At 44.5% G+C, this 25,085-nt stretch overlaps 1 protein-coding gene across 4 annotated transcripts in view; it reads left to right on the plus strand.

Annotated features, from left to right (window-relative positions):
• LOC136344923 (potassium channel subfamily K member 17-like) overlaps window positions 1-25,085 on the plus strand; it is a 105,648-nt gene that overhangs the window by 57,306 nt on the left and 23,257 nt on the right. For all 4 annotated transcript variants that reach the window (XM_066292818.1, XM_066292814.1, XM_066292816.1 and 1 more), the window contains exons 2-4: window positions 22,660-22,822; window positions 22,885-23,088; window positions 23,669-23,992. In XM_066292818.1, the coding sequence (XP_066148915.1) occupies window positions 22,750-22,822; window positions 22,885-23,088; window positions 23,669-23,992 (601 nt within the window). In that variant the 5' untranslated portion in view covers window positions 22,660-22,749. The remainder of the gene's footprint in view (window positions 1-22,659; window positions 22,823-22,884; window positions 23,089-23,668; window positions 23,993-25,085) is intronic.

Consider the following 25,085-nt stretch of genomic DNA (forward strand, 5'->3'; position numbering starts at 1 on the left):
CGGCTACTTATACTACCGCGAAACCATGGGCGTGCAACTGATAACGTGAATTTATCTAGAGCGCATCGATAAGGGTAGGTGGTGATTTAGACGGATCTTAGACCTTTGGCCTAAGTCGACTATATTTTGATGATTTCGTCGCATCGTCCAGAGGAATGACGTTTCTTGAATGGTAGCAATTGCGCTGGACCATCGCCGCTCCATGAGAGATCAAATAGAAACGGGAGGAAACAGATCCATAGGCGTGACATGGGGTGCCCGGTTTGACGATGAGAAGGTATATAACGCACCTTTCATTGGTGATTTCTTGCTGCCCGCGTCACCCGTCAGGTGAATAACCAAATTTAGTTCGCGAGGCACTGACCGAACGCTGGTATTACTGCCCGGCGTTATTGAACCAATGGGATAACACTTTCCTTGGGCGACTGGAAAATGAAAATAAACGCCCAAAATCCCCTTAAAGCTGAGCTTATTTTAAAAGATTACATCTAAAATGGAAAATCCCCACAATCGCACAAATAGCAAACACAAATTGCGGAAATATAAAAAGATAGTGTCGCGCAGCAGTTGCGACATAAGAAGAAACTTTGAGGTCGAATTAAGCCCTTTGAGATGAATTTTAAAGGTTTAGAATAATAAATTAGGGTATTCATCAGTAATGACTGCGTTGCTAAATCCAAATTTGCTTTGCATTAATCTTCACCTGCCGCCCCGTTTTTATCCCCGCCATTATTAAAAAGGGCAGAAAAAGGGGGGCATCAAATATTTGCAAATAATTATTGCATAATATGCGCCCCCCGAAAGGAGATTTATCATCGTTAATTATATAGAACGCCCCCGGGATGTTTAAAGAAACAACCTTATTTTCCTTGCAAATGGCGAAATGAGTGATCGTTCCAAGGAAATATAGTACATAGGCTTTAGAGCCAGAAAGCACCATTGAAGTTGAAGTATCGATCATCGACTATCACTTCCAACTTCCCCACATCTGTGTTTTATCCTTTTTACCTGTCGCATCAGAACTTTGAAAGTTTCCTAGTAAACTTCTCAATCCTCTGGACTTTTAAGTAGCTTTAAGATGCCGAATTTTAAAGCCGTTTAGAACTAAAATACGGAAACCAATTTGTTGGATATAGATAAGGGTCCTGACCGGCAAAGACTCAAAGCAAACAACTAAACGTCAACCCATTAATCTACCTCAATACACAAGAACAATACTGAGGTCATTAATATCTCCGAGAAGGTATACAGAAACCATCTCGTCCTATCTGCAGTGTATTTAGCGACTAAAAGGTCGACAGAAAGGACCTTTTCGAATGAGGGGACAGTCCCTTTATGTTAAATGTTAAGATAAGCCTGCCAGTATTTCTATAACCGGCTGTACTACATGTAAATTAGGCGTCAGATGTTCGACGCAAAATACACTGCGGGTAACGGTCAGTTTCAGCATTAGCTGCAATTGAAAGGGTTCAGAACTGTTATGTTGGTAACTTGTAACAAAAGTCCCGTTTCAAAAAAACCCTCCGGGTTTCTCCGGGGCAAAACCGTTTCCGTCGCGGACGAGAAGGGAATTACATTTCCGTAAGTCCTGAGGCCGAAGAATTTTCGTGGTTCGCCCCAAGTTCACTTCCTCCAGCTGGAATCCCCGCAGCTTGAACGTAAAACGAATTGAAGCCTAAATGACGAGCGTTAAGGGGTTCCTTCGACAAACGAAACCGCGAACACGGCAACCTGGTTTACGAACGGGGACTGCATCCGATTTCGCTTAGTATGAACAATGGCAGAATCCATCGGTCTAAGTACGAAGACGGAAATTGCCCAAACGGGCGGGTTCCGAACCACGATTTGGATCACACACCCGACACCGCTCCAAGACGACGAGAGGGCAAAATTACTTACGACTATCCCTTAAGTGCTGAACCCGAGGAATTCCAACCAGGGACGCACCACCACCAAGAGCCATGGCTGCGCCGGATGCCATTAAGTCGGCGAACGCCTCTACGAGTCGCTTTTCTGGGGATACTGCGCAGGCCCAACGAACTGGCAATGGTCCCGACCGAGAAAGCCTCTTCGGACTAGTAGCCGATTTCCCAGTCGTAAAGCGCCCTTCGTTGCGGCCGGGCGGGCACCGTGGTCTGGCACCCAGATGGCACTCTTAGAAGTATCGAGGCACGTGGGCGTAACTTAAGGGATAAAAGTACAAATAACTAATGTAGAATCCGGTAGTCGAATCAACCACCCGGTATATAGTTTGTAATTGTATTGCGTTGTGTATTTCGATTACGTCGAGACTCCGTCGGAAAGGTGGTGGATTGTAAGTAGTCAGGGTTATTGTTAAGGAGATGATGCACCCCTTTGGCACGCCCATTGGAGACTTCGGCTGGTGCGTGAGAACTCCCACCGAGCTACTTTGTCGACATCGGCGCTACTGATGATAAGCTTAGTCGGCCCTCATGGCGCAGACGCAATTACCGGCGACGAAGGACTTCTCATCAGCTTCAGCGCCACGATCCAACGGGCGGTGCACGTGGCGTCCACGGCACCCCCAGCCAGGGTATGTCCGTGGGGCGCCGCCCGAGGGTCTAGTACTTGAGACTCTCCCGAAGACGGGGGACTCCCGTCTTATTCCAACTCGGATTCCTGCCGATGTTCGATTCGATTTCGAAGTGAGGAAAAAATCCGCGAGTCCGCCCTCGTGGACGCATCTTTAAATCATACCCCGGACTAACGAAATCGACAACAACTTAAAGTCCCTGAGAAAGAGCCCACGGATTCCCAGCAAGGGTGCACATCTCAGGAGCAACAAAATGCCCTTTTCCGAAATAGTTATCCGTGCGCAATGTCCGGACACTATCCGTTTCCTCATTACGGATGGTATCAAGTGCGAATCAAAAGTCTCGGACACGAAGCTACCCCTCCGATCGGAAAACTACACGAAGAAGGAGAAACCTGACGGGGATGTTTAAATATAGATCACAAATTGGGGCGGGGTAAAAATTTGACCCAGAGTGGAAAGTGTGAGGAAATTATGCGCATACATTTTACATATATTTCATACTTTTTGTGGCAACGTGTGAGGTGTTACACAACCCTTTCGCTTTAATTGAAAAAGTGTTCGGAGCCACTGCTGGCATTAATTTGGATTAATTTACTTCCATGTCCTAGAATAACACCGGTAGTATTGTGTTTTTTAACCACTTGGGTATAATTCAATTAACCCAGGAAATTGACAGCTCAGAATGACAAACTGCTTTTATCCTGCGTTTGATTTCGTTAACCGAGACGCTGCCAATGTACAGGGTGTTATTTGAGTACGCGGCCAGCTTCGAGGGGCGACTCGTCGACCGATTCTCAAACGAGAGGTTAGCTTACGCCTAAGTCCGGTAATCCATTTTACGCACGAGTGCGGTAACGCGCCTTTCTCGAGATGCGGGGAGTCCAACTTTTTTTCCGAACGGTTCGTATAAAAAAAAAACTTTTAAATAGCAAAAGAGCACAAGTCGATATGACGTTCACATTTGGTAACAGTTTTGAAGGCGGCGCGAAGGACCTTTTTAGTTGGAAATTTTCTGTTTCCTTTTGCTGCTGGCACGCACGAAGGTAATACTGAAAATTTTGGAAAAACCAAAGAAGAAAAACATTTTAGGAAAACTGCGCTTAAAGAGATGATATACGTGTTTTTTTTTTTGGTAAAAAAACATTCAATCATAGATAACTGGAAGCTTGCTGCAGTTGCCGAAAATGTCCTCCTCCAGCTTCGTTGTTGAATCGAAAAGCATTAGCCCATCTCAACTTCAATCGCCCAACTCGTTGAGATATTCCAGGGCGTATATCTTACCTGATTACATGAATTGTGTATTCGTCGGATTAATTTTCCTTCGGTGTCGACCTGAGTTTTACGAATGAAGAATGGTACGTGCACCGAAAGGAAAAAATCTAACGGGTTTGAATGCGGTAAACTGGGTCGCCATGACTACCAGCGTGCTTTGAGCCAAAAAATACAAAAGTTTAAACAAAGTCAAATAACAGTAATAACCATAAAGAACTTTGTCGAATGTTCGACAAAATTGACTGAAGGACGGTTAAGATTTTTACGGAAAAACGATTTGTCAAGAAGACGTCTGACACCCTGTATCTTGAGCTCAAAGTCTTGCCGGAGCTACGCGTATGTCGGGGTAGCATTCGGAACTTTCTCCATCGTTAACAATTCTAGTATTTAATTATATTAAATAGCGGTAAGGGCAACGACTTCACTACTACCCGACTGCTGCTTTGCCTTTCTTTCCATTTACTGTCTTCCTAACTTTTTCCCAGTCCCCGTGGTCCTTACGGCCCAAGGAGGGGGTACCTGCTCGTCCTGGTCTCCTACGGACAAAATCCCGCACGTGCCCCTTAACTGCGTCGGTAGTAGCGATTTTGTTCCACAGTGCCGCATCTTCAAGATAACCTGCTCCTCAGTCTTATTGCCGACTCAAATTTGACATTTCTAAACTCAAGAACTAATAAATCTCCGACGGGTACACAAACTTTCCGTTTCAGAATCACTCAAAGAACCATCCCTTACTTAAGTAGCAGTTCTACGGAATTTGTCTTCCTTCGACCCCATTTACATCAATCGGCGCGTCAGCGTCTGGTCGTTCGAACCGCAACAACTCGCACCGGCGAAAGGGAGATACCTCTTCGGGTGCCTTGCGAGGCAGTCGATTCTGTCGGGCAGAGACCGAAAGCCCCTGGACAAGGGCCCTCCAAGAGAAGACGATGGAGGGGTTCAAGCAAATCATGCCGCACCGCGACCGTGCCAGACCACGTGCGGCTTTGGCGAGCTGGGAAGTTCCCTCGCATCCGCCCCACTCCCCGGACCTTGCACCCTCCGATTTTCGCTTGTCCCTCTCTCGGCAAAGTTTTTGGCGGGAAAAAAGTTCAAAAAACGACGACGTCGAGACGGCACTCCGTGGGTCTCCGTAGACGGGGCGTTCCTCAGAAACGGGATTTACGAATTGCCATCGCGCTGGCAAGAAGCCGTTCGAAGGATCGGAAGCTGCACAATTTCCCTCCTCTACTTCGTGAAAGGGCAGAAGCTCCCCTGGGCAGACCTGACATTTTGGAGTTTGCCGCAATTGGAACTGAGAGCGAACTTGGAACTGACAGCGAACATGGAACTGAGAGCGTACATGGAACTGAGAGCGGACTTGGAACTGAGAGCGTACTTGGAACTGAGAACGTACTTGGAACTGAGAGCGTACTTGGAACTGAGAGCGTACTTGGAACTGAGAGCGGACTTGGAACTGACAGCGAACTCGTTAATTTCTGGCGGAGCCAACTGGCCTCCGCAGAGGCGAACGGCGGAACGCAGAGGAACGGTGTGAGGAAAGGAACGGCCGGAGCCCGGTGCCGGACCCTCGCTACTAGCCGCTCCGCCACCGAGGAGTTCCTCCCCCCCTTCGATCGGGAAAACCGTAACTGAAAAATAACACGGCTTCGCGCACCATTAAACATTCAAAATGCCCACAAACAAATCTAAAATGATGTGTACGAAATTGTAAGTTTTCTATCGTCAAAGTGCTTCAAGAGCACAAAAGGTTGCTATTAGGGTGACATTGCTCAGTTGGGAACATTATTACATTTTGCTTTTAGAGGACAAAGAACACGCCAAACATATGTAACAGTAATGGAGTTTACATTGCTTGTCGTCTTATTTTTTCCCTCGTATTATGAATATCTCTCTGTGACAGGCCGAGAATGATATATTATTCATTACTTTCTGCCTTTCTGGCACGACCAGGAATCGATCGCTTTATCTTAAAAAAAAAAAAAGAAAAAAAAAACGTGGAAAAAGTAAATCAGCTTCTCTAAAGTGGATCGCGTTGAGATGACACAAAATACATATGTGGCCCATAAAGCTGATAGCCCGTGCTTTACCTTGCTTCAATTTATGAGGAAATTTCCTACAAGGGTGAGGGCTATATAACTTAAATTGAGTTTTTTCCATGATGGGTTTGATAATGGATTACCGCTGGCCGCACTGTGTGCATGCGGTTAAATTGTTCCGAATTTACTTTCATCAGAAACACTTTATAAAACCTCAATAAGGACTGGGAAAAAGCTTATTAAAACTTGGAAAACTCGATTTCTCTCAAAAGACCAGCGAAACATTATCCTTTTGATAGATTCGTTTCTGCCTTATCCCACGTTATTTTTCCTAAGGAATTAAATGACTGTCGTCGCTTTGAGGGATTTAGGTTTTAAGTAGCAATCTCGAAAAGTATGATACTTTTATAAAGGAAAAATTCCGAATCTCGCCACGATCGTGGTCAATCTCAGTCTGCAAAACGAAACTTTTTTCCTATATTAAACAAGTTTGGAAGTTTCTTGACACAGGCCTGTTACGCTGAATGTTAGATCCGGCAATTTACGAGCTTATCTCAGGCATTCCACACTATATCAAGTGAACCATAAATTTCATGGGGCTTTTCTTTTTTACCCTCCCGGTTGGAAAAATTTATTGTTCGCAGGAAAATTTCTAACTAATTTAAATGATTTGTTAACTGAAACGAAACGAGAAACGCGGGAAATATGATTGCATAGTTCGAATATCAAATTAACAAAGTTGATGTTATTAAATTTATTTGCAAGGGAGCGAAGTATTAACCGGAGAAGTCAATGTTGCAGCGGTTAATTGGATTCAATTCGGGCGAGTCGAGCGTCAATGCGGCATTACAGTCGGTCAAAGTTGAAGTAGAACCGACCGTTAGGTGTGTCTGCTTCGCCGAAAGTGTTCCGACGGTCGAACCACGTTTGCCGTTCTTTCCTCTGTGACCCCCATTACTTTGACGCAATTGCAACGTGCCCTTACGCCCTGCCTCTGCACGTGGATGGTCCCAGAAGTACCCCGCCTGACGTGTGCCGGGTGTTTCAGGAACGTGTCGCCGAACTTTAGGAGGTTACAAGGGGCGACGAGTTAAGTCATTTTGCCTTGTGGTCGTACAGGGCCGCCTGTAAAGGGTCCGCACAAAATCCTACCGCACGTTCCTGGGGCGAGATTGTGACGATTTAACCTTCGTTCGTCCGATGGAAAAGTGGACGGTCCTCGAAATGCGGGGTGTCAAAGCTGGGCTCGACGAACCCCCTTTAGAAGGGCACAACTTTCTTATCGCCCGGTATAAAATTTTGTTGACACCTTTTGACTATCGTAGATGGCAACACACTACTGCCGCACGTACCTGCTTTATGCGAGCAAGTACGATTTTATCAGCAAAAAGATACTTCAAATGACTCGAGAAGGCCCATTTTGACCTTTTACGTCGAATCAATCTTCGCAGGGATGTTAACCGGAGATCACTTCGAACGTTTAATAAAAGCGAATAACTGAAAAAAAATGCAATTGCTTATGAAGTGCATGATTTATGCGTTGAAATTGCATTTTCAAACAGTTCACGAGGCATTCAACTGTACAACTAACCTGCACTAGAGATGCGGCCAACTTTCAAAGTCAGATATCTCAAGAAAGATTCCTTGTAGAGACCTCTACCAAGAGACCTTTTTTCCTAAACACTTAGGAAAACACAAATTTAGTCATAAATAAATTTTACACCGGGTGATAAAAAAGTTATGCCCGTTTAAAGAGGGTTCATCGAGCGCTGACAACGCCCTCTACATTGTGCATCGGAAATGTAAACGGATTCCGATTTCTCACCCCTCAAACGCCCCCGATACGACATTTTGCGCATAGAGCAGCATTACCTACGAAGTAATTATTTTCAATTTTTTATTTTAACTTTGACGCCCTGTATCTCGAAAACCGTCCACTTTTGGATTAGGTAGGTCGGGTTAAACCTTCATGTTCTCATCCCAGGAATACGTGGTAGGATTTGGTACGGATCTTTTACAGATGCCCTGTATACCCGGAAGAGTCGTTAAGACACTAGACAAGAAATTGTTGAAAACGTTAAAGAACGCACGTATTTTCATATTTACGACTTTTTGCCCTTTTGCCTTCCAAGGTAATTATTAGGAAAGAAAAACAGTAAAGCATTACGAGAGTTGTTCAAAGTTGCGGCCGCCAACTTGCCGACACGCGGCCGTACGCCGAACCACTCGGAAGACAACATGCGGATCTTCCTAAACAACGTGCCTTGCAGCCATCACTCTTCCAACCAATCCTTCTTCTGTTGTTCCAGTTGTTTCATAAACTAGCGATTCGAGGTAACCCCAAAAAACGAAATCGAGTGGTGTTAGATCCGGACTGCGGGCCGGCCAGTTACCGGGTCGACCCCGTTCGATCCGACTCTCAGGACATTGCAAGTTTAAGTGGTCCCCACACTTCGCAAGTAAAATGTGCCGGAGCTGCGTCATGCCGAGACAACATCCTTCGGGGGATGTTCAACGGAAGATCCTCAAGTACCTCAGGGAAAATTTCTTGTGGGAACGTCAAACAGATTTGACGATTTAAGCGTGAGGATAGTAGGTACGGCCCAATAACTTGATCTCCTGTTATGTCAGCCCACGCGTTGATAGAGAATCGATATTGATTAGACTTCTTAAGTGGTCTATAAGAATTTCCAAATATGACTGTTACGGCCATTGAAGTGACATTCTCGATTTAAGCAAGCTTCGTCGATAAACAGGATAACTGAACTAAAGTCCAACTGGCGAGCACAACTTCCCAAAAACCAGCGACGAAAGTCTATTTTTGGATCTTAATCTTGTTGTGGCAAATTGTGAACTTTTCGAAAATGATAAGGGTGAAGTAATTGTCGATGCAGTGCACGCCATACCGATGTTGCTGAATTTCCCATTTGATTTTCCACAGCTCGCATGCTAGCGAACGGTCTTACTTCCACTCGGTACGACACTCCTTCCGTCTCCACCGAAGGAGCCGTCCTAGCTTGACCCATACCGCCATTTCGTTTAAAATTTCCTTTTTTCTCGTAAACGAGTGAGTGCTGAGACAAATAATCTACGAGATGGCCGATTGGGAAAGCGTTGAGCATGGAGGCGAGCAGCTTCCCCGCTATAGCGCCTCGCTTCTCCCTAAATCAGATGCACGTCGGCTATCTCCTCAAAACCAAAATATTCCACAGCAAAAGAACTATTAACTTTAAGTATCACTTCGCAATGACAACCAGTAGAAAACGAGAACGAACCAAATACGAAAACATGCGCGTTGTTTAACGTTTTTAACAATGCTTTCGTCTAGTGCCTTAACGACCCTTTTCCGGGTATACGCTTATGAGGCAAAATGACTCAACTTATCGCCCTTTATAACCTCCTAAAGTTCGGCAACACGCATCTGAAACACCCCGTAGGTGGCGATTTATTTGTTAAAAACTTGCGTATATTGCAAAGGTCCAACCTTAAAGGGCTCACGTCGGGAGCGTTGGAGTGCTACGTTGATTTGTGTCCGTCTTGAAGCAGTTTTTAACGAACGCTCTTGGGAATCCTGCCAACATGGAAATAATTGGTCATCGATACGTGATTCAACACTTTCATTTGAACGGCCTTAATCCGTTTCAAGTCAAAGCGAAGTTGAATTCTACTTTAGGGAAATTTGGTTCCTCGTTAACAACTGAAAAATGTTGGGTGGCAGAGTTTAAGGGCGGTCGTGCGAGATGCCGAGACGAATTCTGCAGCAGTCGGCCGAATGGCACTCCAGAAATTGTGGTGAAAATCCACAAAACCGTGTTGGAAGACCGTCAGCTAAAATTGCACGAGTTAGGAGACATGATGGGCATTTCAAAAAGTGTCGGACATCGCAATTTGATCGAAGAATTGGACATGAGAAAGCCCTGCCCAAAATGTGTGCCGCGATTACTCACAATGGAACAAAAACAGCGCCGTGAGGACGTTTCGGGGGAGTGCTCGGCGGAGTTTCGCAGCAATAAAGCCGTGTTTTTGCGACGATTCATGAGCATGGATGAAACGTAGGCCCACCGTTTCATACTTGAGACGAAAGAGCAGTCGAAACAATGGACTCAAAGGGGAGAATCGACTCCAAAGGAGGCGAAAACCGTCCTATCTACGGGAAAGCCGATGGCGTCAGTTTTTTTGGGACGCACGCGGGTTAATTTTTACTATCTCCCGAAAGAAAAAACAATAAATGGAGGATATTGTGCAGATTCATCGCGGCGTTTGGGCGAAGAAAGTGAGAAAACCGGCCGTACTTGGCGAAAAAGAACATTTTGTTTCGTCAAGACAGTGTACCGGTCCACGCTTCCGTCGTCCTGATAGCCAAATCGTACAACTTGGTTCGGAACGTTTTGCTCGCCCGCGCTATTCGCCAGATTTAGCCCCTATAGATTATTTTCTATTTCCGAACTTGAAAGAATTGCCCAGCGCAAAGGGATTTACCAGTAATGAAGAGGCGAAGTTCGAGGTTGTTGCCTATTTCGGAACGTTCCAAGTTTCTTGCTATAAACAGGATATAAAATCAATAAATCACAGAACATCGTTGGGAAAAGTGTGTCGGTCTTAAAGGGTGTCGCGAAACAATGCTATATTTCCTTTTTTTTTTTCTTTCAGTGGTTGGCCGGGCACTTCTGGGACTACCCTCGTATTTGCTCACATTTCTGCCATCATACATAAAAATCCCATTTTTATGTGCTTAGCTGATACCACGTTTTTCTCGCATTTCTCGATATGCTTTGAAGACGTAAATCATTTCCCAACACACCTTAGGTATAGCTAGTAAGGTGTATGGTTATTTTCGCACAAAACAGTGCCTTCGGGCTGCGACCTAGGGGCGGTCCGAATGCGATTGACCATCTTGGTGCCCCCGATATAAACCCGACTTTTTTTAAAAATAAAACCATAATTATCCTTACGTCACGCCTATGTGCGTCACCATTTTTTGGTAATATGCCCGACTAGGTTTTAGCGCCAGTTATCCTCAAAGGGGGCCACCGTCTGTGGTAAAGCGTTCGCCCCCTTCTTTGCCAGATCCAGAGTTCTGGTACGATCGACGTTGCGTCAAATCGTCATATTAAAGCTGCAACGCCCCAATAGAAAGAATGTCACGCCGTGCGTTTAAGTGTCACGCTTTAAAGGTATCGATGGTAAATTAGCCGATAATCGCCTCTTAGCCATAGCACGCCTATGTATATTAACCCTCGGTTTTAGTACTTACGAACTTAGCGAAACTTGCAAACTATCCCTTGGCCGAAATGTCGCGTGGACGTGTACTTCGTTAACCCAATTCTTCATTTTTGCAAACCTGCCTAGGGTGCACTATTACGGTGAAAGTCGGTGAAATAAATGACTTCGTAAGTTGTTCCTGAGTTTGCTGTTCCAGGATCCATTACACGGTTTCCGAACCTGGACGAACTCACATCGATGGGGGTTTTTATTAGATCAACTCGCACGCCTTAAGTTGCCCTTCCAGGGGTATAAAGGGGCGTTTTTTCTTGAAAACAATGTGCCCGATGTGAGGCAACTCTTAGGCCCCTCGTCCGCAGTAATATCCACTTAGTGAGAAAAATTTGCCGGAGGACGAACTATTTGCAAAGTGTCTTTCGAGTGGTTGTGTTCATCTAACTTTGTTGAATTCGTCAACAAGACGAGATAAACAGAAAGTTAAAACTTGCTTTAGCATATTCCCCATGAACCCTTTTCACGTCTGTAGCAAAGCAAATGCAAACGTAAACATTTGCACAACAAATCTGATAATCGCCTATGCACGAAGGATTCGACTCGCGACGATTATTTGTCTGGAAATATTGAATGACCTCTTCCAGGGGAATATTATGGGTTATTTCTCGTTCGGACTTCAAGACAGAAATCGGCATTAAATTTAAAAAAGGGCCCTTTAATTCCCCATGAACGGGAACAAGTTTTAAAAAGAGCTTCGGCCCTATCGTCGCTTTTTTACGAGCCATTTTAAGTCGACTTAATCGCCCGCTAAGTTGTATAAAATACGATAAATTAGCGAAAACCCGACGTCACTTCGGCGACAAATTAATTTCTGGGGAGCGGGAAAAAAAAAAAGGTACGAAAAATTGTCGATTCATTAGCATCTTCACAAAAAAGGCACCTTGGGGGCCTTTTTAATGTTTCGTGCTTTTCACACTTGAATGACAGTCATTAAAAAAGTTCCTCTTAACGTCGCACTCATTTTCGAGGTGCGATTTTCGTTAAATAAATTTTTCGGCCGAACAATAGCCGGCACCTCGTTACGTTCGGCATCCTTGACTCGGTTGTTATCCGCACCTGACCACAATAACAACAAACAATGAATCGCCACGTGCGACCGCAGATTCCCATAATGTTATAAATAAAAAAAATAAAAAAAAAAAACAACAATAATTCCGGATTTCCGAGCGCGTTTCATTTTCACAAGGCCGCGGGTCTAGCGCACGACACCCGACCAATCAGCCGCGACAATGATAAGGCGCTTGTGCGAGGAGCTCTACGGTCGCTCGCACGCGCGCGTATTTTTCGATGAAACGCCGAAACGGGGAAAAACGAACATCACGGGACGGACGGACGGTGAACACACATTTTATTTATAGCTCAATAGCAATCTCATTATTCTTGTAATGTTATTTAACTAAACAGTTATTAAAATGCGATCGCCGCAATGAAATGTCTCCGCATAAATTTCGTCCCTCGTGTGCGCATTTAATTGATTACGTAATTAATATTATTGGCCGCGTCATTTGATGCGCCTACGTCACCGTTTAGTTGCTACGAGTTTTTCAATTAGTTCCCTGTAGCCGAACATAATTACCGTTCTACTTTTAACTTTAAATGAACTAGTTTTCTTAGGTTTTGAAAGGCAAATTTTTGCAACCTTTGACAAAACACCAAAGTTTTAAAAGGAAAATTTACATCAAAGAGGGGTGAATAATAAAACTTCGGAACTTGTGAGGCAAAAATAATTCAAAATTGCTTCACTCGTATAAAGATAATTGTTGTTCTCAACTTTGCTGAACACACACACACACACGCGCGCGCGCGCGCCAATGTGTACAGTGGCGGAAAAAAGTATTTAGACGCCGCTTCAGTCGGAGTGAAAACATTTCCCTGGCTGAAACTATTAATTGCGTTCAATAGCCTGTATACGGGGTGTCTCTAAAAGGTGCGGCAAATTCCCGAGGCAAAAACGTGGCGATCCGGCCCAACTAACCTCAGTCCGAAAGTGGACGATTGCGGCGGTGCAGAGGGTCAACAGTTCAATTTGGTTTCGGATTTTTATGAATATTTTTTCAATAACCGGTGTATGATCACAACATTCGGCTAGGGGGGGTTTTCGGGATGACAAACCGAAATCGCCTCCCGTTTTCATTGTATAATGTAGGGGGCGCCACCCGCGGCACTTTGCACGCATTTGAAGCGAAATAACTCTTTCGGGCCGCACCGTGTGTCGCTTCTAAATAGAATTTCTCGTTCTCCGACGTCCTTTGCCCAAGAAAGGTACGCCTGGTAAGAGTTGATTTTGAGGAACCGTTTGCGAGATATCCCGATTTAAAATTTTCTTTTCCTGTACGGCCAGGTCTAGGTTAATTGTAATAAGCGGAAATCAACTTGATTTCTTACACAAGCTCACCATCGAGTTGCGTTTCCACGAGAGTAACATCGAAAATCACAAAAACGACTAAATGCGTTGTTAATTTCATTCTCTAATAAAAACAGTCAATAAAAGATTTATCAACGAAAAGTTAATTAATAATAAACGCTTTTAACAAACGTTCAAAATGACCTCCATTTTCGTGTGTACGAAGATTAATGCGTCGTAAAATATTAAATTGAACTTTTGACACTGTGTATCTCCGAAACCCTCCACTTTTGGGCTGAGGTAAGCAGGGTTAGATCATCATATTTCAGCCTCAGGAATTTGGGGCAGCATTTTTTCCGCACCTTTTAGGGACACTTTGTATAATATATAAATTTCATAGCAAGTTTTTTTAAATCGATTTATTATTTATTAACAATACAAACGTAAAAACTAATAAAAATAAACTATGAAAAACCAGACACGAAATACAGCGGGAGAAAAGTACTGAGACACATTCTATAAGATGTAACATTTTTTCAACATATTTTGTGGGGACCCCTGGGACTCCATGGGAGCTTCCAACCGTCTAGGCATAGATTTAACTAACTTCGTAGCCCCTTCCGGGGAAATACTAGGTTGGTAGAAAAATTATTTCGTTTTTGAACCCTTAACATGCCACCCAACTTATACTACACTTTTACCAACGTGAAGCGACTTTACTTATACCGGAAGCACAGAATTCCGAAGTCCGAGAGGCGACGGAGTCGTCGAAGGCCTCTTTGGCATCCCCTCGGTGTTTAAAGCATTTGCCGCGTGGGAAGTGGTCGAGGTGCTCGAAAAACCGGTAATCGGTAGGTGACAGGTCTGGAGAGTGTGGCGGATGAGGCAGTCTCACACAGCCAAAGTCACTCGATTCCTATTGTGCCGATTGCGCGACACGCGGCCCAGGAAGGATTGGGCCTTTTCTGTCGACCGATGCCGGGGAGACCCGCCGTAGTTCTTGACCTCATCAATATGCCGACAACACCTCTCTGCTGCGTTGGTCTCGCCTGGATTTACGAAGCCGTGGCGGATCGGACCGGCAGCTGCCCACCGCACACTTACCGCGACCTCCCTTTGGTGCAAATGTAGTTTACGGGAAGTGCCGTGGAGCCCGATCGCGGTCCGACCATCGAGCGGAACGTCTATTTCTCGTCACACGTCTCAATACGGTCAAGCGACGGGTCATTTCTGTCGCGGAAAATGGGTGCCGACGACACGCAGGGAACGACGGTTTCTTTGCTTTTCGTTCGGCTCGTGCCACGTGGACCTACTTGTCGAGCTCCTTGGTTTGTCCAAGCCGTTGCAGATGGTCCAGAACTGTTGGACCTAATTCATCGGCAAGCTCTCCAATAGTCGTGCTTCGACCAGGGCCTTCAACTGGTCGTTGTCAATTACCGATGGACGTCCGCGACCTTTTTCACCTTCGAGGTTGTCGTTTCCACCGCGAAACTTCTTAAACCGAAGTTGTACCACCCGTCCACGAACAGTACCGAGACCGAAAGCATTATCGATTCTTCGAGCCGTTTGCGTTGCTTTAGTACCCAGTTTAAGCTCGTCTAAGAAAACCGTCCGAATTTGCTTCTTTTCCATCTCGACTAAAGTTCCCCGGCTAAACTGTAAAGGGGCATTACACACGCGCTGTTTATTATTAAAATATAGAAAAAAGTCGACGATTTTAAATGATATATAGCATGGCCGTGTTTATCAAAGGATTCATTCCAACGTTGTGCTGTAAAAATCGAAAATACGAAAACGAAATTATTTTTCTACCAACCTAACAGTAATCGATGCGTCCAGTAATTCTCTTTTCAGATCGGTGCGGATTTTTTTTTTTTTTAATTTTTTTGTCGAATTTTCCTACCCAATTCTTCCCATAAATGTTCAATTACATTCACGTCAGGTGATCGCGGGGGTGTTTCCAATACATGAGGGGTATTGTACAGGAGCCATTCCCCTACTAAGTGCCCTCTATGTTTGGGACCGTTATCATGCTGAAAGTGATAGCGATCCTCTGGGTTTAATTTAATGCCACTTTGACGCAAATTTGTTATTAAAACGTCTAAGTGCGAGAATTTTTCCTCAATACCGTCTGTGATCACAAGATTTCCCACACCATTTGCCGCCACGCATCTCCGCACCGTCGCGTTACCTCCTCCGTGCTTAACAGTGGGTTGCAGATTTTCCTTATAAATGAGGAAAATCATTCGTCTTCGTGCGATAAATTGAGTCTTGCCATAATTGATAATTTAAAAAGTTGGAAAGCGTTTCCATAGAAACTTTACCATCGACCATTGATTGCCCATGGGCTAAGCCGATTCTGACACGAAACCTATCAAAGTACCATAGTATGAAGTAAGTTTCCTTTCAAAAAAATCGTTGATTTTAGATATAGGTGTTAACGCACTAAGTGACGGTTATTTTACGAGGTTAACACGACGGCGTTAAGGAAAATGGAGGTTCCCATTTAAAAAACGCAAGTTTCTAACGATTTGTGATTGTCGACTTTAAGAATTATTTACGACCGCCCTGTATGTTATTTCGCGAGCTTTGCTGCACACGCGGCTAAAGTTGCGCTTTGCTAGCAGTTCCTCAAACGGTTGCAGCGATATACACTCACTTTCATATGATATGCACCACCCAGTAATACTAATAACTTTGGCAAAATAACGCTTCATAGTGGAGCATCAAATGATCAGACTTTCAGTAAAAAGGTACAACATTTGTTAATTAAAAAATTAATAATGAATGACATCGCCTCGTGCGGCAATGCGAGCACGTACTCTTCGCGGCACGGTTTGCAACAAATGATCAATATCCTCCTGGGGTATTTCGTTCTATGCTACCTCGAGATGATGTAGGTCATCCACATTGTTTGGAGGCCTCGGTAAATGTCGAAGACGGCGACTCATCACGTCCCATAGATGTTCGATGGGCGATAGGTCCGGCGGCCGTGCAGGCCAAGGCAGTATTTCCAATTGTGCCTCGTCCAGGTGTTGTCGAGTAATGTTCGCACTATGTGGTCTTGCGTTATCCTGTTGGAAAATGCCATTTGGTGAAGTTTGCACGAAGGGTACTAATATTGGCCTCAGAACGTCGTTAATGCAGCGACGTGCGTTTAGGGTGCTTGGAATGAACACAAGAGAAGATCTTCAACACATATCGCACCCCGGACCATAACACCAGGTGTTAAAGCTGTGTGGCGCCTTTCACAACATCGCAAATTTCTTCCTTCGCCTCGGTATCGCCTAACTCTTCCACGACCGTCATTGATCCGTAAAGAAAATCGCGACTCGTCACTGAAGACGATATTGTTCCACTCATGACTCCAATCAACTCGTCCTCGACACCAAGCCAATCTGGAAGCTTGGTGCTGGGCGGTTAGTGGCAGTCGTAGATTTGGGCGGTTTGAATGCAGGCCAAAAGACGAAATTCTTCTGTAAACCGTTGCCGTCGACACCCGACGATTTGGAGCTCCCATCCAATCTACTGCGAGAGACGTTGTCGTTCGAGATCGATCACCGATGGCCATCCGTCTGAGAAGTCGATCTTCACGTGCGTTGCTGCTACGGGGAGGACGTCCAGCTGGACGATGTTGATGAAAACTCTCTTCAGACCACGAAGACCGTATTCTCGCAATCGTGGTGTGGTTCCGGTTCGTTCTTCGGGCAATCTTACGAAGAGAAAGTCCGCCCTCCTTCACGCCGATAACTCGCCCTCTGTCAAAATCCGAAACGTGGGGAAAATTTCGACGCTGTCTCACCGGGGGCGTTTTGAGATGTCTCGTTCACAGTCCAACAACAGAATAAACTGATATTTCCGTGTAAATATGATTTTATTTATTTACAATTGACTGAAAAATCTAAAAGGTCAATGACAAAAAAACCACCAGCATTCGTTCTTTTTTTACTTGAAGTCTGATCATTTGATGCTCCATTGTGAAGCGTTATTTTGCCGCAGTTACAAGACTTAAATATCAGTATTGCTGGGTGGTGCATTTCACGTGAAAGTGAGTGTAACTTTCCCCCTTCGTAACATCACCAGGTGGATCGATGCCTGCGAGTGTCAAATTTCATCTTCAAGTGTGGATATCTCCAGAATGAGCGTGAAACGTTTCACATAAAAGGTGTCCAGAAATCATCGTAGAGCCCAAAAATGCAACGAAATATAGGGCGTTCCGTCTGAAATAAGCGAGTCGACGTCTACTTCCGGTGCAACCGGAAGTGCCGCCATCTTGAAAATATTTTTGACGCGCGCCCCCCAACGACTTAGGTATATCCCGCCATTTTGAGACTTTCCAAATGACAGGTCTCCCGCAATCGATCGAGGGACTCCCTGGAGCACCACCCTGTGCATACATGATTTCGTGCAATTAATAGTTTCCGTTTTTCGAAGCTTCGCTCTCCGACCGGAGTCCAAACACTCCTTTCCGCCGCCGTATGTAGTTAAATGCATTCTAGATACTTCTGTTCCCGGGCTAAATTTTCAAATACATCCCTGGTGATTTTTTCGATTTCGTTTTAGGGCTACTAAATCGCCTGGATAAAAGGTTTCTGCTCCGAGGAAGTGAGCCGTAAGGTTGATTTAAAGTTCGGTTAAAGTGGTTTAGCTTTTGTCAGTCGTTCGCGGGATTAAAGAGATCTTGAAGTTATTTGTGCTGTCGAAACCTATAGGTTCTCAGATTAGTGCAAACGTGTTGAACAGCCGGGCCCGCGAACACAAGAGTGATTATCACGCACATTTATATGGAACATCGCAGAGTCGTTATCCGAAAAATTAGTCGGGAAAAGGGCATTACTCAACTGTAGATTTAATGGAAATTTCGCGCCCGAGTGGGCGTACTTTATTTTTATAATACTGAAGAGCTGACGAGCGGATCCAGGCCCTCGGTGACTTTGGCAGGCGCTTATGGCGGAAGCAGTATTTCAGTCGGATACTTTGCGTCGCAGTACAATTTAATCCGTACCGAGATTCCCTCAAATAAACTGCACGCAAATAACGTTTATTGCATTTTCTTCTGTCGGCTTGCCGAACCGCCGCCGCGACCGCCGAATTCCGGCGAAGGATCCGGAGGAACGGGCCTCGCGGAGCGAACGGATTTCTCTTGCCCGCAGTCGCCCATTTTGTCAAGAAAACTGCCCCCGAAGGGTCCGATAATTAACTAAATCCGCGTCGGATTGATTCAAATAATTCATCCGTTTAAATCCGGTCGTGCACGAAGTAAAATGTGCCACATTTCCATGAAAACCGCCCTTTGCAAAATCCTCCTTTGCCCTTTTCATAACCGCACCGGTATGAAACCAGTTTAAAACTTTCCTGACGACCGCCTCCACCGTAAATACTGGACTGACTGTTTCGAAGCGACAAATTTATTGCCTTATCTTAAGTTTGAAGCATTCCAAGCGATATGCAAACCGGCAATATATTATACAAAAATTCTCCCTTGCTGCTCAGATTCGAATTTATCATCTACGTAGACCTATAGTATTTATGTATGTGTATTGCATCCATCCATTAAAATATCCGGGTAGAGTGGCGCAAAACTTCATAAAACCGAACCGAAACTAAGTTGCAAATCATCGCTTTAGAACGTAATTAAAGCAAAGAGCACAGAGAAAGTTAGTTTTAGACCGTTTCCGGGCAGGGGCCCCCTTTACAAACTATGTATTTGAGTTTTTAGCCTGGAGACACCACTTCAGCAAATTGTTATCAAGCTGTTTTTGTTTCCAGAATTGGGCGCCTGCAGGGAATTACACACACACACACACACCCCGAAATAGTTCAGACAGTTCGTTCTTTTGTACACATATATTTTAGCGACCATCCAGTTTATAACTGAGCTCCGGGGGAGCTGGCAGAACCTCTAAAAATGCCACAATACCGGACTCATTAAAATGCTTTGAGGAGTAAGTGTGAGGAAAGGGTTTAATGGGTTTGTCACTGGGAGAATTTGCAATTAGCCGGGGGATAATAGTTGCGCGCATTCGCCATTACGCCAAGAAAGTGGCCGTGTTTCGGGCACAATTTTTTATGCGGGACAGTGCAGAGCTCTGGAAGGAATGAAAATTGGTGATGGTCGACGCCAGTGGCGCGCAATCTCTCCAGCTCGAACAAAGTCGCAGCCCGCCGCTCTCTTTCACAACGTCTGTGGTGACGTACGTCGGTGTTTGTGAAGCAGGCCCATATTTCGACACTGTCGATTCCTGAAACTTTCGCCTTGGAAACTGTGGCGGTCTGCATATTGATTTTCTAACTCTAATTCTGAATTATGTTGAATGCACTGGTTAGCTCGTGGCATATCGTCGGCCTCAAAAGTGCTGCTCCGGACCTCTCTCAAACCGCCAGAAATTTCTCGCATAGTTTTTTTTTTTAATAAATGAATAACCAGAATCAACGCCACATAACTCTGATAACGCCCAATTGGCCGCTGTGTAGAGACAATAATCACAACACTAAATATTCCCTTATTCAATTTACAGTATTGCAGCATTGAAAAGATCTCGTTAATTTATCATCCATATGTGACGGGAAACTAGTGCAATAATTATTAATGAGTCATACAGAGCCATATAGCGAACTAGTCATTATCAGGCTAACGCCGGTATTACATTTAGATCCCGTATCGTAATGTGCTTTACGTATGTTTATCCCGCTGTGAGTAATTATTTAGTTACTGCTAAGAAGGAAGGACCCGACATCGAATGATTGAAAACAAAGATGGTGAAATTCATATTGCGGCCTTCATGCCTAGTTTCGGGAATTATCTTCGAGGCACCCCGGATGCTGACTGTGGTTTAGTGAATCGATTGGTGGTTAGGCTGAATTTCGAATCGAACAATGGCCCTTTGAATGGTTCTTCAGTTGTATTAGGGTAAATAAGCTGCCGGAATTACGAAACAAAATTCCCGGAAAAAACCCAATAAAAGGTCCCCTCTATCGCGCGCATTGAAATTGATCGCCGAAATATTGAGAGTCGTAAACCAAATGGGAAATAAGAAATTCGATAAATTTCCCGATTGTGAATTACCATCGACGACCGAGAAAGATGTATAAAAACTTAACAACGACCGGAAGAATTAATCTTCGGCGGCGCTAAGGTAAACGCATGAACTTGGTAGACGAAGAAGTTTGATTTTTGCGATTGGTCAGTGCATTTAATCACCCCTAACTATCAGTTTACGCAACTGACACTCGTGCACACACGTACACACACGGATTGGTGATTATGAAAGAGGATTTTTAATTGATTAGTGCTAATTTCGCGTGTGTTTGCCAGCTTTTACAACTATGTTGATGTCAGTTTAATTAAAATGGCTTGTAATGATGTGCAATATCAAATAAAGTAGAGCATTTATGCGGGCGCGGGGATAGTGCAAATTGACAGTTGCCATGCCACAGGAAATTTGCCTTAAGAGATTTTCAATTTGACGTGTCGTTGCTTAAGTGTGGGAGTTCGACATTAAAAAGAGAAAAATCGCCCTTTTGCCTACAGAGATACGGAACGTCATCAATAATCCGTTGGAAACCAGTGGGGGACGACACGTTCTTTCGCCATTTTGTCCACAAACTTGCGATGTCCTTGCGTTCTTCAACAGGTTCAAACCCAAAAGTCGGCCCCAGTTTTTTCAACATTAACAAAATATGATTTTTTTAACCGTTACATTTACCGAAATTTGAATTCCCCAAGAGCCGTTGTAACGGCAATTACTCAATTTCCCCCGTCTATGGAAACGCGGAAAAGCACCCATAAAAATGTTTCAGAGTCTGTGAACGATCGGCACGAAAATCCAAATTTTGCGGAGGTTGAAAACGCGCTTCCTTCAAGCGCTTACAACTTGCTTAGACAGTTACCAGAAGCCGTTAAACATATAAATTGAAAGAAGAGCAGCACTCCGCTTTCATTTTCTCTTCGGCCCTCTGGGTATGACCGTAATAGGACAACGGGCCTCCGAATGGGCAAGCAAAAAAAATATAGGGCGGGCCCGAGAAAGTTCACTTGATACTTACAATTAGAGAATGTGAAGAAAATAGTGTCTTTTTATATTCTTTTATTTTTAACTTCATATTTTCTTCTTCTAATTTCAAATATTTTCAAAAACGTAGGGTGTTAGGTTAAAAAAAAAAGGTAGGTTTGCATTGTACCTTTTTGTGCGCACCCTGTACAAATGACAACATTTTCAAAATGCGTCCTATAAGGTCGTGCGTGCAAGCGCAAAAAGAATTTTTCATCAGAACCAGTAATGAAGCCGCGATCGTCCCAGGCGCTCTTGTAGGACCACCCTGTATATTTAAAAAGAGGTGAACGGTACAATACTGAACCTAACGCCACTCGATGGCGGACTTAGAGTTTGAGAAAGAATTATTAATGTCGAAGTTTGCCTTTTAGCAACGATTTCCGGAAAACCGCTCCCTTCTTTTCGAAAGAGACTCAGAGCAAACCTAATGAAACTCCAAGATGGTGAGTTTCGCTTTTATTTAAGTTCAAGTCAGTTTAATGTGAATTGTTTGACATACAAAGTTAAATATGGTTAATACGAGTAAAACGTAAATTCGCTAAAAAGTATTTGTAATTGTTGTTAGGAAAAATTACGGGAAAATTGTGACGGAAAATGACGTTTTTATCCACTAAAGTGTTTACCTAAAAAACATTGAATTAGAGGTGACGGTATCGATCCAGCTCTGAAAAACCCCCGTAGAACCGTAAATTGCCTTCACCAGTTCGCACAATTAATGCACAATTTGATGTATACTTGATGTTCGGAGGATAACACTATTATCTCTAACATCCAAACTTTGAAATAGGTGTTTTCCATTATCTCATCCCCAAGTCGAGATTTAAATAGAAAGTATCGATCCCCATTAACGCCCGGGCACTTTTAGGCCCTGCTTCCACAGCGAAATCCTAGGAGAGGACCCTCCTAATCCATTAAAACTTTGAGTAAATCTAAGCTCGGAAATCATAGCGATGCAGTGCTAATGGCGTAATTTTAAAGTTTAACTTTAAAGAGTTTTGCCTCGACTTTGGCCGACCGATCGCTTTGAGAGAACTTGTGTATCTTCCAAACAGTTGGAAATTAGTTCGGGCCCTTGAACAGTCCGACAACGTTTAACATTAATCCGTTTTGTTGCAGATTGGCAAATAGTGCCGGGAGTTAGATTGCCTAAATGCCTGTGATACGAAGCGTCGAAGTGCGCCGTATGAAGTTCGCCTCCTCTTCAAGATGATACGAGACCAGGATCTGTCCCCGTTTTCGGAGTATCAAAGCGCGTTTCTCCGGAGAGCCTCTCCTCCAGGTGATCATTAAAGTCACGATTACGGTACGACAACAATCTGATTTGTTTCGAATCGGAATTAGGCAGTCCAGGAACTTCCGCAAAGAAATGCTGTTACGCCCACAAAGACTCGAACCTCTACTCGACCCAACAACAATCCTCGATCTTCTGCTGCTGCTACTCGTGTCCGAGTCCTAAGTCCACGTCGATACTTGCCACCCTCGGAGTCTGCTTCCTAGTTCTGGGGTACACGATCATAGGAGCGTTCATATTCATGGCCCTTGAAGGTACGATTTGATATTGCTAAATTGACAAAGTTTTCAATGCGATTCGTTAAAAGTGACGGAATGCCCGGGGACATAATTAAAAGTTCCGTAAAATGGATTTTCGAATTATTGCCATTATGCTTTGGGGGTGGTTAAATTTGTTTTTGGATACGCGTTATTACACGTCCATTCAGCGGGACGGTAATAATTTATGGACGGTTCGCGAAACTCAATTATGAAGATATACATATAAACTGAAATTAGTTCTGGAAAAAACGATTATAATGGCGGCATGGCGGCAGTCATTTGTCGAAACGGTGCATCGCGGTATTGGACGGGGCTGACAGACCGACCCACGTTGCCAAGCTGCGCGAAGTGTCCCCCTTGTCTTCGCAACGACGACGCGTCGACCCATCCCCACGACGATAAACGGCCAGTTTCCGGGGTGGTAAAGGCCCCAAATGAGAAATTTACCGGTTGTTCCGTTTGAAAAATTCGACTTTCGGACGGCACTGCCTGCGCATCCGGTACCGGCCTTGTGCTTTTCCCGGGGAGTGGGGGCCGGCGTGCAAACATTCTCCAAACTCCCGATTGTTTTCAGGCGATCTTTACCAAGACACCGCCGTCGCCGCGTCGAAGCTGAACCCCCGATCTGACAACACCGCAATAGGAACCCTAAGGGCGGAGACCGTCAGCAGGCTCTGGAGCATCACCGAAGATCTAAACATTCTCTACAAGGAAAATTGGACCAAGCTGGCCGCCGAAGAGGTGCTGGTGTTCCAAAACGCGCTCTTTCAGTCTCTCAGAAATGGCGAGAGTGGCTACAGCGTGCAAATGGGAACTACCTCGTTCTTCTACCAAAACGGTCACAAATGGAGCTTCAGCTCGAGTTTCTTGTACTCGTTGACTTTGATCACAACTATCGGTAAGCCAAAAAGTTATGTCGAGCTAATGTAAACCCTCGCCTTTGCGGGTCTTCCGCCCAAAGACAAACTTTCCCTTTGGCAAATAGCTGTGGGGGACCGACAAAAGTCACCTACAGAAGTTAAATTTCCCCTTCACGAACACAAAATATAACGAGATTTCTCACATCCTATCAAGTTTTACTAGTTTCAGTGTTTACACGCGGCATCCTGCTCGCAGGATTATAAAATCTAGGAAACAATGTTGTCGCCTCCGCGAGGAATACAAAATCGAACAATTCAAAGCCATCACTTTGTCCACTCGCCGAGTTAGTAGCCACTTTAGATGGAGTTTGGTCCAAACTTAAATTGAACCGCGAAAATTTACTCGCTTAACATGCCAGTCTCGGTAGTTACGTCTTTTCATCGCTACTTTGTATGGCATCCAAAGGATCCTGGAGTATATCCATAATTGGGGTATTCCGGGTATTAGACTTTTTCGTTGCATTTCGCGCATGAAATCTAATATCTTTGCCGAAGGCTTGAGGAACTCTTTAATTAAAAACGTGCTGTTTCTGGGTAATTTCATTAAACTGTAAGTTCCCACATTCCTGCCACGTTAGGTAATAGAAAAGTGAAGACAAATAGGAGAAAAACCGGGCTATTCCAAATTGCAAACGCACCAACGTCGAAATCGTGCCCGAAAATTGATGGGTGGCGCGGCGTCCGGTGCGATGTTGTTATTTCTTCCAATGGTTCTTGTCCGGAAATTGTGGGGGACGATCTTCCGATGTGAATGTCGCCGTCGACGTTCTCGATTCCAAACCGATCGAGATCGATTCGTCAAATCCGCATGAATGTCCGCATCGACGTTCTCGAAGCGTAGATCAGAACTCGGCGCTGACGCGTTTGTTCGAAGACTATTGAAATAAGTTCCGTTCAACAACAAATTCAATACCTACATATGTGCGACGTGCAAAGTAGGCATTTAGGGCCCCGCATCTCCCGGCTCTAACAAACGAGCATAACCGAACACAAAAAGACTTAACACGCTCGGCCATGTATCGCGTGCGCACATAAACCACCCTTACGGCACATCCATTTTAGAGACACACT

The sequence above is a fragment of the Euwallacea fornicatus genome, chromosome 18 (assembly GCF_040115645.1).
Source record: "Euwallacea fornicatus isolate EFF26 chromosome 18, ASM4011564v1, whole genome shotgun sequence".
Lineage (NCBI taxonomy): Eukaryota > Metazoa > Arthropoda > Insecta > Coleoptera > Curculionidae > Euwallacea > Euwallacea fornicatus.